This window comes from Chlorocebus sabaeus, chromosome 23 (genome assembly GCF_047675955.1).
Source record: "Chlorocebus sabaeus isolate Y175 chromosome 23, mChlSab1.0.hap1, whole genome shotgun sequence".
Classification (NCBI taxonomy): Eukaryota; Metazoa; Chordata; class Mammalia; order Primates; family Cercopithecidae; genus Chlorocebus; species Chlorocebus sabaeus.
The window spans coordinates 52372476-52386702 of NC_132926.1; the positions used below are offsets into that span (position 1 = coordinate 52372476).

General features: G+C 35.7%; 1 protein-coding gene across 2 annotated transcripts in view; it reads right to left on the reverse strand.

Moving 5' to 3' along the window:
- The window catches only part of ADAMTS19 (ADAM metallopeptidase with thrombospondin type 1 motif 19), a 286825-nt gene that overhangs the window by 80848 nt on the left and 191750 nt on the right, over positions 1 to 14227 (reverse strand). For both annotated transcript variants that reach the window (XM_073010715.1, XM_008014319.3), the window contains exons 12-15: positions 11539 to 11669; positions 10472 to 10644; positions 4997 to 5124; positions 355 to 475 (exon numbers count right to left, since the gene is read on the reverse strand). In XM_073010715.1, coding sequence (XP_072866816.1) covers positions 355 to 475; positions 4997 to 5124; positions 10472 to 10644; positions 11539 to 11669 — 553 coding nt within the window. The remainder of the gene's footprint in view (positions 1 to 354; positions 476 to 4996; positions 5125 to 10471; positions 10645 to 11538; positions 11670 to 14227) is intronic.

Sequence of the window (14227 nt, forward strand, 5' to 3'; positions counted from 1 at the left end):
GGTTGCTTTAGGCTGTTACAAATCATTATTTACCAGTAGACATCATTCTTTGCATTGGAGAATAAGGTCTGTAGAAACCTGATAACATTAGCCAATGCAAATTAGATTATTCCCTTGCTCTTCTAACTTATTAAATGTACAACAGATGACTTCATATTTTCATTATTGGGAAATGGGCTTCTTAGGATTTTTGGCTCATATCACATGTATTGTATGTCATCACAAAAATAATTTAAAACCCATTGCAAGTCTTCAATAGAATTAGAACTATAATCTCTTAAGTTAAATTCAATGTAATTTGTGTCCCCAAAGATTGCAGGGATTAATATTTATGAAAAAATAAAGAAAAATTACCTGCTCCTCTGGTGTGATTAAAATCCCCTTTAATGATCTTGCATGATTTTCCATTGCCATTGCATACACCACAATGATCTTCCCTCGCAAGAGACCCTAATAAACCATCACAGCCAACTTTCTGTAACAAGAGAATGACAGCACATCATAAATAGAGGTATTCTTTTTTTGTTTTACTACTAATTTGGGACAAACATAGTCTCTATAAACCAGATATATTTCATTGTAAAACTTATAAAATGTCATATTATAAAATGTCATATTCTCTGGTGCAAGCTAATGCAACAAGCCAATGTCAAATAACATAATCTGTAAAATTACCAAGATAGTGATGAGAGCTAACCTACCTACATACCTTCCTCTCTCTTTCTCTGTTTCTTCCTTTCTATCTATCTTTCTATCTTTCTTTTTCTTTCAGATGGGGTCTGGTTCTGTCACCGAGGCTGGAGGGCAGAGGCTCCATCTTGGCTCACTGCAACCTCTGCCTCCTAGGCTGAAGCCAGCCTCCCACCTCAGCCTCCCGAGTAGTTGGGACTACAGGCAGGTGTCACCAAGCTGGATTAATTTTTGTGTTTTTTTTTTTTTTTTTTTTTTTTTTGTAGAGACAAGGTTTCAACATGTTGCTCATGCTGGTCTTGAACTCCTGAGCTCAAGTAATCTGCCTGCCTTGGCCTCCCAAAGTATTAGGATGATAGGTGTGAGCCACTCTGACCAGCATAGAGTATCTTTTATAGTAAGTATTAAATTACACCATAATTTGGAAAAAATATTATTGAGAAAAATGTAATGTATGTAAGTCCCAAAGGAAATCACATTTCTATTAAATGCAACATGATTAGTTTAATTCCTTCTACTCAACAAAGAACAGATATACTTCACTATATGGATGGCTTAACTTTTAAAGTGATTGTAAAGTAAGTGTTAAATGGTAAATATTAACTTTCTGGAAAACTGAGCATAGCTGTTTATTTTTTACTACAGTTCATAAATCAACTGTAGTTTATTTTATCCCTATCTTCTTTGGCAGCTAGCACATGAATGTGAGTAAGAACTCCTCACAACCCATGGTTGCTTTAAGAAAACATGAACAGTTGGGAAATTAATTTTTATAAGCTCCCAGAAGAATTTTGTTAATATGAATCTTCTAAGGCCCAATCAATTGCCTCTTTTCTTGTAAATAATGTTTGCTTCCCATTGATGAGGCAAAGTTGTACATACTCAAAGGGCAGAATTTAGTATGTCAGTACTGTCAGAAATAAATGGTAGTATTACACAATTCCTCCTAATCAAGAAGGATTTGGAACAGAGACTGATGATACATCCATTTATAATAGGTTCCAATTATTTTAGAGGAAATTTTAAAATATTAAATGCAACGGAAAGAAAAACAGAATCTTTGTGACTGGGGCTGCTGGTGTTGGGGTGGGGGAAGCTAGCAGATTATTAAATGCAGCTGCAGGATGGATATGCTGGGAGCAAAAGTCACATTAAAACTGCACAATACAGCATTCCTTCCTTTTGTCAAGGGGGTCCTATCAGTGTCAAGAGGTACAAAGTGTTAGCACAGAACTCTGATCAGCAAGTCAAAGCTTATTCAGGGAGAAATAAAGAGAATGTCTAGATGAAAGAAGTAGCCATCACAGGAAATGCTCAGAACACAACCAAGTATGTGAAGAGAACATTAAGCAGGAGCCTGACCTGGGAGTCCTGTGTTGAGAAGAAAAGTCTCTCCATGTTCAAATGGGGAAAAAGTTGAGGAGAGCTAGAGTGTTTTTGAAATGATAAAAGTATCTTTATTGCTCTATCCGTGGTACCCAGATTGCCTCTTGGCAAATGGTAAGAAAACAGTAAATAATAGTTCAACTACAAAATAAGTTGGTACTTAGCAGTTTCTTAGTTTTTCCCAATCCTTTAACTAGGATATTACAAGGTCTGTAAATCCAAAGTAAAAGTAAGGAATAGACATATATACTACAGGTCAATAATCATATATTTTAAAAATAAAAGATAAATATTTTGTATCTTATAATTGGTAGTTTTAAGTATCCACACATATCAAAATATGCTCATATAAATCCAAAAGTTGAAGATGAAGTACTTTGAAGAGGCAGTGCCACGTCACTGGTAGCAAGTACCTGAGGTACCACTGGTGTGCGGGAGATACGCAAATAACATGATCATACAGGCTCCAGCCTTCCTTATCATTTTCAGTAAGAGAAATGTCACAGAACCAAAATGGGTCACCAGAGAAAGTTGTCTGCTTTTGATTGCCTTTCATTCACTAAGTCTGTAATGCTGTATTCAGCTTTGGTGCTACATATTCAGTGATAAAACACTCTAGTCAAACCCCCAGTTGCTAAGGGTTGTCAGAAAAACTAGAGGCATGTTTTCAATTGTATTGAAAGACTAAATGAAGCATTTTAATTAAAAAGCCAGAATCTTGAAGTGTTTTAATGCCATTATAAGTCACAATCCATTTCAAACAATTCTAATTTAATTATAATCATCAGGTCCACATAGTATTTGTGCAAAATCTTTGTTGTTTTTGCTTTAATTTTAATTTTTACCCAGGGACTTTGTAAAGGATTTGGCTTATACAATACTGTTAAGTAAAAAGCATAGCAATTTAGGCTATTATATTTGACATACACAATTTAAAAAATAAATTCATTTAAGACATACAATAATCTAACAGATTTACATATAATGATGAGATGAAGGCTTCACTAGTAGAGCATATCTGAAAACAAAATATGTATACGTAAAACATCTTTAAATTATATAAATCAAATAAAATATAGATTTTTTTAATGAAAAACTACATTTTGGTAATTGCCATATTCTGTTAAAGAATAAAAGAAATTAATATATAGTCAAAAGACTGCTTCTTATGCCAATGGTTTTACATGATTCTATGCTTTAAACCTTATAGCCTACTGGCAAAATACAGAATCTCAGAGCTGGGAAAGCATTTAAGTTTTGTGTTGTTCCCAGCTTCTTACCCAGAAGTGCATACGCTTCTATTGGACCATGGATTGATCCATTCATTGCTTGAAATTGTTTTCAATTTTTGGCATTTGTGTGCATGTATATGTATATGTGTATGTGTGCATTCAGTTGTACATTTTTCTGAGGAAAAAAAGTTCATTAAATTCTCAAAGGAGTGTGTATAGCACAAAGTCAATGACCAATGGTCTACCAACTATTTTACAGATTAATTAATGCATGCAAATATATTTTAAGTGATTTGCCCAGTAACAGTTTCCTAAAGGCTGTCATGGACTCAGTGCCACTCCACTCAGCAACCTCTTTCATTGCTAAAGGATTTATTTTTCTCCTGCTTCTGGAAGGTTTATCAGAAACTATCTAGACTAAGGAAACCTGCTTTCCCCAAGGTTGTAGCCACTTCCTGGGTAGTTTGTATCCAAACAATAGTAGATGCTGAGAGTAAATGGCCTGATTTTCTCACCCAAAATGGTAACAACCCTCATGTAACAAGCCCCATGCCAGTTTAAGTGCTTCCCACGGGGTCAGCCAAGGTCTTGTGACTGCACCAGAGCCTGATTTCACCATGTGCCCAAACCTGCCTTTTCCTTATCTCCACATAGATGATGATCATGAAAACACTTGGTATTAAATTTTGCACATATTGATCTTCCAGGGAATGTCAACTTGAGACAGTGGGAGAACCATGACTAGCAACTGCTCACTTCTACACTTTGATCTCTCCACTATGCTCTTCATAATCACTTTAACAGGAATTCTATCTTTTTCTAAACATAGATGAAAAACACACACATGCATGTGAATGGAAATTTTTTAAAAGAAAGAGAAAAGCAAATAAAATGTTTATTCTAAGAAAGTTGAATATGCATTTAAAAATCATCTGATTCAAGTATATTGAGGATACTTGAATATGAGTTACAAGGTCAATTTTATTGATTTTTGCCTCATGCCTCAGTCTTAGACACAAGGCATGGAGAACTAGAGTGCTTGAATTTTTGGTCTGAAATATTTTGATATAAAATGTCCAAAGTGCTCCAAGTTTAAACCTGTAATATGTATATTACACAACCAAAATCTCAGATTCTTTTTTTTTTTTTGAGACGGAGTCTTGCTCTGTGCCCCAGGCTGGAGTGCAGTGGCGCGATCTCGGCTCACTGCAAGCTCCGCCCCCCCCCCCCCCCCCCCCCCGGGTTCACGCCATTCTCCTGCCTCAGCCTCCTGAGTAGCTGGGACTACAGGCGCCCGCCACCTCGCCCGGCTGATTTTCTTGTATTTTTAGTAGAGACGGGGTTTCACCGTGTTAGCCAGGATGGTCTCGATCTCCTGACCTCGTGATCCGCCCGTCTCGGCCTCCCAAAGTGCTGGGATTACAGGCTTGAGCCACCGCGCCCGGCCAAAATCTCAGATTCTTTCAGTTAGTAATAGATTTTATGGAGTATCAAATCAAACCCATCATTACACACATGAAAAAATGAGATTTCAAAGTAAATCAGACTTGCTGAAGGTCACAGTCAAGGCAGGACTATAGCAGTCTCTTTTGAATCTTAGTCCAAAGCTTTCAACCATACTGTGAAGTTGCTCAATGGTCCCACAATTTTCCTTCAACGTACAAATTCTTCTTTTTGGAATGTCTTACCTGGCACCTGCCATTTGCACAGATATCTAATCCCTGATACCCACAAGAAGTTCCATCCATCACTTTTTCTGATAGAAGAATAGGCTGTTCTTTTCCAATGGGAGAGCAAAACAAGGCGCAAGGCTTTTCTACATACAGAATGGATAAAAAGAAATGAGAAAAAGTTACTGCATACATATTTTTATCTTAAGCTTCATTTTTCAGAATGGTTATTGAGTAAAAAATATAATTCAATGCTAATTAAGTAATGTAATGTTAGAGTAGACAACATTAGAAGATTTCTATGTGTAAAACATTAGGTGCCTGGAGACGTTCAATGAATATTAATCCTCTAAGAAATCTGGCTTCAAATTACCTTAAAACGTATCATTTGTTATTTTATGGCTCAACATATCTAGCACACACAATCCAGACCTCCTCCCTGAATAATAATTGGCACACCCCAATTTTATGATCATATTTTTTTGAAATGATATCCTCTTCAACTTTAGTAGGCACCAGGATTCTACCTATCTTTAAGTCGTGGTTAAGATTTACTTCATGCTTGAATTATTTCTTGATGTCTTACTTCTAAATTTCAATGCGCTAATTTTTATTTCTACAAAGTTGACATTTTCTACTTGAAAAAATGTCTAAAGGGAGAAACAAGAGCCTCTAAGATGAGAATTCTCATGAAATTTTCTATTACTGGGATTGTAGTAACAATTGCATTTGTAAAAAACATTTCTGTTACTAGGATTGTTACTACAATGCAACAGAAATACTGTTCTGAAATGCAATACCATCCCATGAGAGCATCCATAGTTATGTGCAACTGCTGATGGGCTTGGGAGAACTCTGTCCCCTTCACCACTTATGCAGAAACCATGTCGTTGTATACAATATCTAGGTTGAGAACCATAAACCCAGGTAAATAATTCCCAAACAGCTGCCAGTCTTCACTGTGCCTCATTCAGCAATGAGATAGGATGTTTGGGGTTAAAACACTTGCCTTTTAGGCTCAGAATGTGGCACGATATTTTTAAAGTGTCGTGTCCATTTCTAAGACTCCTACAGAAGAGCTGTAGTATTTGGTAACACCAGTAATACTATTATCCAAATCTGAAACCTCAGAGCAATTTCCATGCTACATTACTACTCTATTGGCTTGACACCAGTCAGGTCCTTTACTGTTTATTAAGCTTATATAAATAGAATGGAAAAAAGTTTACGGTCTCTGACACTGATCTTCCCTTATGTCTTCAGTAAAGTTCCACGTATGCTGATGGGATTCTATAAATACCAAATAACAGCCAGAGGCAAGGAACAGGGTATCACTTTGCAAAGAGAAGACAGACAGTTAAATGAGCCTTCAGAAGTGAACATTTCAAACAGTTTTCACATGTGGCTTCTGAATACTGCTCTCAACAATTTTGGGGAGTTGGAACATGGCCTTTAATGTGCATGGTTTTGAAATTTTCCTTTAAGATGCCATTATAAGCTGCAATAAAGCATTTCAGTGTGCTCTCACACCTCAAAGTAGGTTATGTTTATTCAATGACTGCTTACTATGTCATATCTTTGAACTTAAAAACAGCTGCTATAATTGCAAAACTTTAAAAGTGGTATATATAATGCTCTTTCTGTAGTTTTCATTGAAGAGAAGAGCAAACCAGATATATGAATAAATAATATTGAAACGAGTTAGTCTCCTAGAAAATTCCATTCATATTTCAAGCAAAAATTCAGATAAAAGTCTTTGTATTTCTCCTTTTATAACATACTACAAATACACTCTGCTGACTTCAGCTGTACAGATGACATAAACATTTGATACCACTCTTCATTTTTGGAGTATGCCCTCAAGGCTGTGACATTGTAGTGATCCATGTAACATGCCATACTTGGCAGGCAGGCTCTGTCTTGATTTAAGAGACCAACTGTTTCCAAGATATGCATTAGACATGGATTTCAGCCAAATTTTGGCACACACAAAGTATGTGAAATACCTGAATGTTGAAGCCACGCATGTCTTTTCTCTAAAAATAAATGTTCACTGCTGCATTGCTACCCCACATTTAATTCTCCTAGGCAGGGATCCGTGTATTATATAACAGATATAGCCACTTGTATTTTAAGGTGTCACATGTTATTAAGATGATGTTTTTTAAAGAATTGTATATTTCCATTTCTTCCATAGTGCTGTAATACATGTAGGCTAGTGACTGTTGTATATTTTATCTGAAATACAGACTGATGAGTTTGATTGATACGTGTTGCAAAATCATCACAAATGGTATCCTGCTGATTATACAAATAGCTATTGTGGATTATTTGATGATATAAATCACTTTATAAGAGTCAGAAGTCCCTTTAATTGTGATTTCTAACAGCTTTAGTGTTTTAAATTGATGCATATCCAACTCTGATTTTCTTTTAATTTGGAGAACACCTATTTTCTATATCTTATTTCACACATAATTAAATGGGTTTCAAATAAACTTGACATTATTAACTGTCACAGCCAGTTGGAAGTAGAAACAGGATTAAGACTCAAATAATCAGAAAATTTTCATGATGTGAACAGTCATATTGATTATATTTTTACAATAAAAAGTTACTGGCTATGTATTCAAATTTATTTAACAAATATTCATTGGACACTTAATATATAATAGATGATACACTAGGGACAGACATTAGAGGGAATGCAGACACAATAAAATGTGCTATTACAGGTTGTGTGTGTGGTACTTGGAAGGCACACATAATTTGGAGGATCAGAGGGATTCTTTCTTCCTAGAGGAACTGACATACACTGAGTCCCAAAAATCAGCAGACATGTTCAAGGTAAATAAATAAACACCGATGTCAAAGCTTGAGAAGGAAAGCTTATTATGCCAAAACCCAGCTGGTGTAAAGGCCCAAAAATAAAAGAGCAGATGTATCTAAGGGGTGGAATGGAAGTCAGCCTGGCCATATAGGAGTCTACAAAAGAGAATGATGGAGATGAGGCAGGAGAAATTAAAGGGGGCAGGCCATAGAAATATCCTTATAAACCAGGTGATCAAGTTTGTGCAACTGAAAAGCAAGTGTTACCTTCAACAAGATGGGACATACTAGAGGATCAAATGGACATGAATAGGAAGGGTTATGATCATGAGTTTGGTCTTAAACCTGCAAATATCCAATTAGATATATCAACAAGGGGAGTTGTACATACAAGTTTGGAGCTCAAATGGAAAATCTAGTTGAAGATGTAAACTCATGTATTATTTGCATATTTGAAGTAATGGGAACAGATAAGATCACCTAAAAAGAAAATGCAGAGTGAAAACAGAATAGTGTTTGAAGTAGGCAGAAGGAGAACACGCAAGAGATGTAGCAGGAAAGCCAGGTCAGTGTTACAACACAGAAACCAAGCAAGGCACATGCGTGTTCCAAGAACCACGGGGGTGGGCAGCCACCTTAATGTATTTAAGAGTCAACTAAGAACAGGATGGGAAACTATTCATTAGGTTTTGTTTCCATGAGACTCCTGGATGACATTAGAAAGACTTGTGTTGGTGGAATCCAGATTGAAGGGAAGAACACAGGGCTGGGATACAAGGCAGGTCTTTTGAGAAGGGTGTCTGTGAGGAGAGAAATGTGTAGGTGCACCAGCGCAAGATGGCTATGATCTTGAGGGGAAGTTTTTATGTTTTAGTGGGAGAGTCTTAAATATGTTAAAAAATTAAATGTGAATGATCCAAAACAGAGAAGATTAACTATATGAGAGAAAGTAGGGGTAATCAATAAGATAGCTGAAAAGGGAAGATGGGGATGGTATCAAGGCCACAACTGGAGGGACTGGCCTTGGAAAGAAGGAATTAAAATTCTGCCATATAGCAGAAAGCAGATGAAGTATCCTAAGTTAGGCTAATGTGTTTTGATAGCAGGAAATAAGGAGGTAATCAATCTGATGGCTGCTATATTTCCTCCCACCACCACTAGTAGTGGAATAATCTGCCCCATTGTTTGGCTGTTTCCATTACTGCTTGTATGTAGGTGCTATTCTGAGAAAAGGGTTTCATCAGATGGGGACACTGAAATGGACAGCCAATGGAGTTTAGGTTATTGAGAAGAATGTAATTGGAATGATGGAAAGCAAAGTTCAAATTGACTAAGGGGAGAAAAGAGAGACTAGTGGCATCATAAACAATGAAATCAGATAATCTGTCACTACTGTTGGTAACTGCAACTCAGCCCACACCCACAGCCCACTCACCACGGGCAAGTATTATCTTTTTTTTTTTTTTTGATACAGGTGCCACTTTACCCAGGCTAGAGTAAAGTGGCACCATTTTGGCTCACTGTTACCTCTGCCTCGAGGTTTACCTCAGCCTCCTGAGTAGCTGGGACTATAGATACATGCCACAACACTCAGCCAATTTTCTTTTTCTGTATTTTTGGTAGAGACAGGGTTTTGGCATATTGCCCAGGCCAGTTACAAACTCTTGACCTCAAGCAATCTGCTTGCCTTGGCCTCCCAAAATGGTGAGATTATAGATGTGAATCAACTAGCTTGGCATATCATTCTTAACTGATAAGGCAGCATACAGTTTTCTTAAAATTCTTATTTTGAAATAATCAAATATTTAGAGTAACTTGCAGAAATAGTACAGAGAGTTCCCACATATCTTTCACTCAGTTTCCCCTCCATGGTTATACCTTAGTAACTATGGAACCACAGCAAACCCAGGAAACTGGCATTGGTACCTGTGTGTGTATAGTTCTACGCCATTTTATCACATTTGTAGATTTGTGCAACCACTGCCGCAATCAAGGTCTGAAACTATTCATCAGCACAAAGATCTTCCTCATGCTACCTCTTTATAGTAATAACCATCCTTCTCCCCACCACCATCCCTAATCCCCGGCAACCACTAATTTGTACGAATTTGTTTTCCATCTCTGTAATTTTATCATTTCAAGAATATTATCACATGAAATCATATAGCATGGGACCTTTTGAGGTTGGCATTTTTCACTCAGCATAATGCTCTGAGATCTATCAGGATGTTGCATGTATTAATAGTTTGCTCCTCTTTAGTGCTGAGGAGTATTCCATCACTCAGAAGTATGATTTCTATATTGTTAGTGTACATTTAGTTATTCACAAAACTGTCAAACTATATTTTCCAAAGTGGCTGCATGATTTTACAATCCCACCAAGCAATGCCTGAGAAATCCAGTTTCTCCTCATCCTCACCAGCAGTTAGTGCTGTCACTGCTTTTTATTTTCATTGTTCTAATAGGTATGGGGTAACAGCGCCTCATATTTTTAAAATACATTTTTGTCAGTGCTTGTGGTTATTATATGTCAGTACAGGTAGAAAAAGTTAAAGTTCAGAAATATTTTGAAGATAATATGTAAAATAATCTGACTATTGTAAAAACACTTGGCAAACCTAGAAATCTAGTTAACAAAGATGGTGGTGATCTGGTTGGTCATACCTTCATCCAGGACAGCTTGCCACTGAAGTACATGCTTTGGGGAGGAAGTTCTAACACTATACGCCTGACATTGCCAGTCTCTGAATCCAGGCAAACCTGCAGGACAAGGTGGATTCTCACATATTCTGTATTGTTTTCTGGGACCATTACAATCCCTTGCTTCAGAACCTAGCCTAGAAAAGAAAGTACAAATAATCAGTTTTACATTTTTTATGTTAACTATCCAGTTTTTAAATTAAAAGCCACTATATTAATAATATATAACCCTTTATATTTTATTTACTTTTGAAAACTTGGACACATTAAATGTTAGTAGTAGCAAGATATATTTATTTCTTTGACTATATACATTTTCTAATCCTTGATCAATATACCTTCCACAATACATGAGGAATAAAAGCCCACTTGCCATGAAAATGATAAATTGGAGTAAAGGGCAGAGACTGAGGGGAATATAGCCTTCAAATGCCCATTAAGAAATCTGGTTCTTAGAATTATTAAGGAGATGTTTTTAAATAAATTCATATAAATTATTTAAAACTGCATGTGACCTCTACACCAATAGTTTAAAGCTCACAAGCTGGAATGACTTTCTCACACTTTCCTAGAATTCCTCTAGGAATAATGGGGTTTAACAAGCTGATCCCATAATAATTCCTGTCTGTACCTGTGCTTAGCATGTTTCTGTTTTTCATTAGTCTTAGCTCTTGCTGTCATTAATTTTGTTCTCATTCTCTTTCTTATCATCCTTCTGCTCTTCTCCCAGTTCCTGTAAATGTTCACATAATTTTTCTAATACACATCTCCCTGTTTATTGAAATATTTTATAGATTTACTCAAGAAATAACCTTTTGTAGCTTTCATTATTTATTCTTAGAAGGGTTGGTCTTTATTTTCTTCTTAAAGGCAGTTTTTATTTAAAATAAATAATTTGAAGGACTTTTCTGTTTTCCAACGTGAGTAGAGTTTGAGGGGCTTCTTTTGCTTTCCAACATGCTTTGTCAGTAAAACCTTTTCATTACAAACTTGAAGAAATGCCCTCCCCCAACCAGGAACTTTGAGTTTACCCAGGACATTTGCGCTCTCGACTGCTGATCCCAGCACTGCAGGTTCGGCTACAAGGACTCCACAGGCTCCACTCTCCGGCCAGATGTTCAGGTGCTGAGGTCCTGCTGGTACATTCTCCAGCCTTACACCACTATTCCAAAAGTTATGTCTTAGGTGAACAAATCAGGGCACAACTGAAAATCATTCTCTGGCCTATAATGTCACTGGAATTGCAATTAAATCAGGTCTACTAGAGCCACAAACACGGGGAATTAGGAAAGACCAAAAGTAAGTTGGCACTTGTTTTTTTGTCATAGTAATATAATTGCCCAATTCTCACAGATACAGTCTTGTCAGGAAAGCAGTACACAAATATTTGTTATTATAGTACTAAGAATTCAGTTCTTGTGATGGAGATAGGGTAGTGGGTAGGGAATCCGAGGTTGCACAACCAGGAAAGAAAATTCAACACATTTAAGAAACAGATAATAATTTAAAAGGGACAAAAAAATCAGAGTAATAAGAATGGAAACAAGAAATAAATGTCCTACGTCAAAGACATTTTTAGCAAATTTAGTAATTTTTATATGAAATGTCAGTGACTCGGTATTTTTTTAACTTTGCAATTTTTCAAAAATACTGTTTGATTTTAGCACTTTCCTTTATGCTTGTTTTTTTTTTTTAAATTTTTATTTTTCCCTGAAAGAATTCCCATCAAGTTCAACCATTAACATTATAGCAAGTTGGTTTGAAAGACGTGGGCAATTAGATGCTGAAATTCTGTATTTCATGCCAATTATTCTGTACTTTACTTGGTATCTATTAACTGGTAAAGATAAGTGGAATAAGAGAAAGGAGTGTAGTCATTCTCTTTTTAATTTTTATTTTATTTTTTCATTCACTGAAAACAAAAGCAGTGAGAGAGATTGCTGATGGTCACCCAGGAATGGTTGCTAGAATTCGGGGAACCGGTTATTAAAATTTCTCCTCATTCCTGAAAATCAAATAGATGATGGTCATAGCAAACATGGTAAAAGTAACAAAATCATATTGAGAATAATAAGTATGATTACAAGCATTTAGATTAGTGATTGTATAATGATGCGGTTGAGTAAGTTGATCTTCCTATCCCTAAAGGAACTTCTACACTTAATGGCAACACAATTTACAAAGGATTTTGAGGAAATTACAGAAATGCTCTGATTCTCAGCTTGCTCACTTCTAAAATGTGAATGATAATCATATTTACCTATCAGTTTATTTATGAGTTGAATGAAGCATTAAACACAATGTATAGCCCTTACTAAGGATTTAATAAGGGCTAACTATAATAATAATAGAGTTATAAGTATCATTATGTTAATACTTTCAGAATTCTTAGCAAAATTCTGTTCATTCTGATATTTATTCATCTGTTTCTATAATTTACTGTTAAAATATTTTTATTGCTATTTTCAGAAAAGAGAATTAAGAAGACTACACTATATAGTTTTGTGTAGGCTCCATTAATGCTTTACTTTTATAGGCAATACAATGATTAGTCCCCATAGATTTTATCTAATAATGTCAACATTTAAATTCAACCTCTTTTAGATTCAAAAAGATTTTAATCTAAACTTGAAAAACAAAATAAACATCAACAACTCAGAGAAGATCAATATGCTAAGGCTCTCATTAAATAAATTTGGGTTTTGTACAAAGATGCAGTTTAAAAATTGGAAAAGGAGAAACAAACCATGTGAAAACTTCTATATTACTTACTTGTTTTAAGGACTTAAAAATGTTATGCCATTCATGGAAAAAAAAAAAAATCCAATGTGAAAGTCGTCAAACTTCAATTGGTCACATTGTTTTAGCCTACTTTAAGGGTGTTTATGTTTCCCAGAGTACATATCATACCTGGTTGGCCATTTAGCAGCAAGCTGGCATTGAAAGACTGGGCTAGAGTTCACAGCAGACTAAAATATTCTGGAAAGGACTGGGACCTAGATTTGTACATCATTTAAACTGTAACATATCTGGCAGATGAAGAGAAATGGACACAGATATGCAAAGCAATTTGCATACACAGATCAGTGAAATTTGAAGAAAGTATAGCATAATATTTAAAGTTTGTCACCTTGCAGATAAGCAGATGTCTGGATGAAACTAGAGGGTATCTGCTTTTGTGTCTTCTATATGGTTCTGTGCTTCAACAATGAGGAAAGTGTTAAATGTTTTGTTTATTATACAGTATGTTATATAAGATATGTAAAATAATCCTAATGATGCTTTCCATAAATATCATTAGGGTTATTACGGAGAGCAGCATGATTAGTTTCATACAACATTTGCATTTTTTAGCCTCAAAAAATAAGTTATGTATTGTTGAAAACACTAAAAAATTGTCTTATCTATTAATTCAGTCTGATTTATAAAAGTACTAAGGAATTATGTAATATAGACCACCTGAGGACAGTGCATGACCTAACAGACTAATTATAGTTCTATACTCCCAAATTTTTATGTGGACATGTCTAGGAAGTTCATGAAAACACACGTTTGAAAGGGGTCTGTGAAGATGTCAAAGGAGTCTGATCAGCCTCTGATCAAATCTTGTACATATATTGTGGAAAAGAGAAGAGGAGGAAGGAAGGCAAAAAGCTGTGTACATATGCACATTGTGATATGTTAGGATATTACAGTCTTCATTGTTTCCAATAATAAATT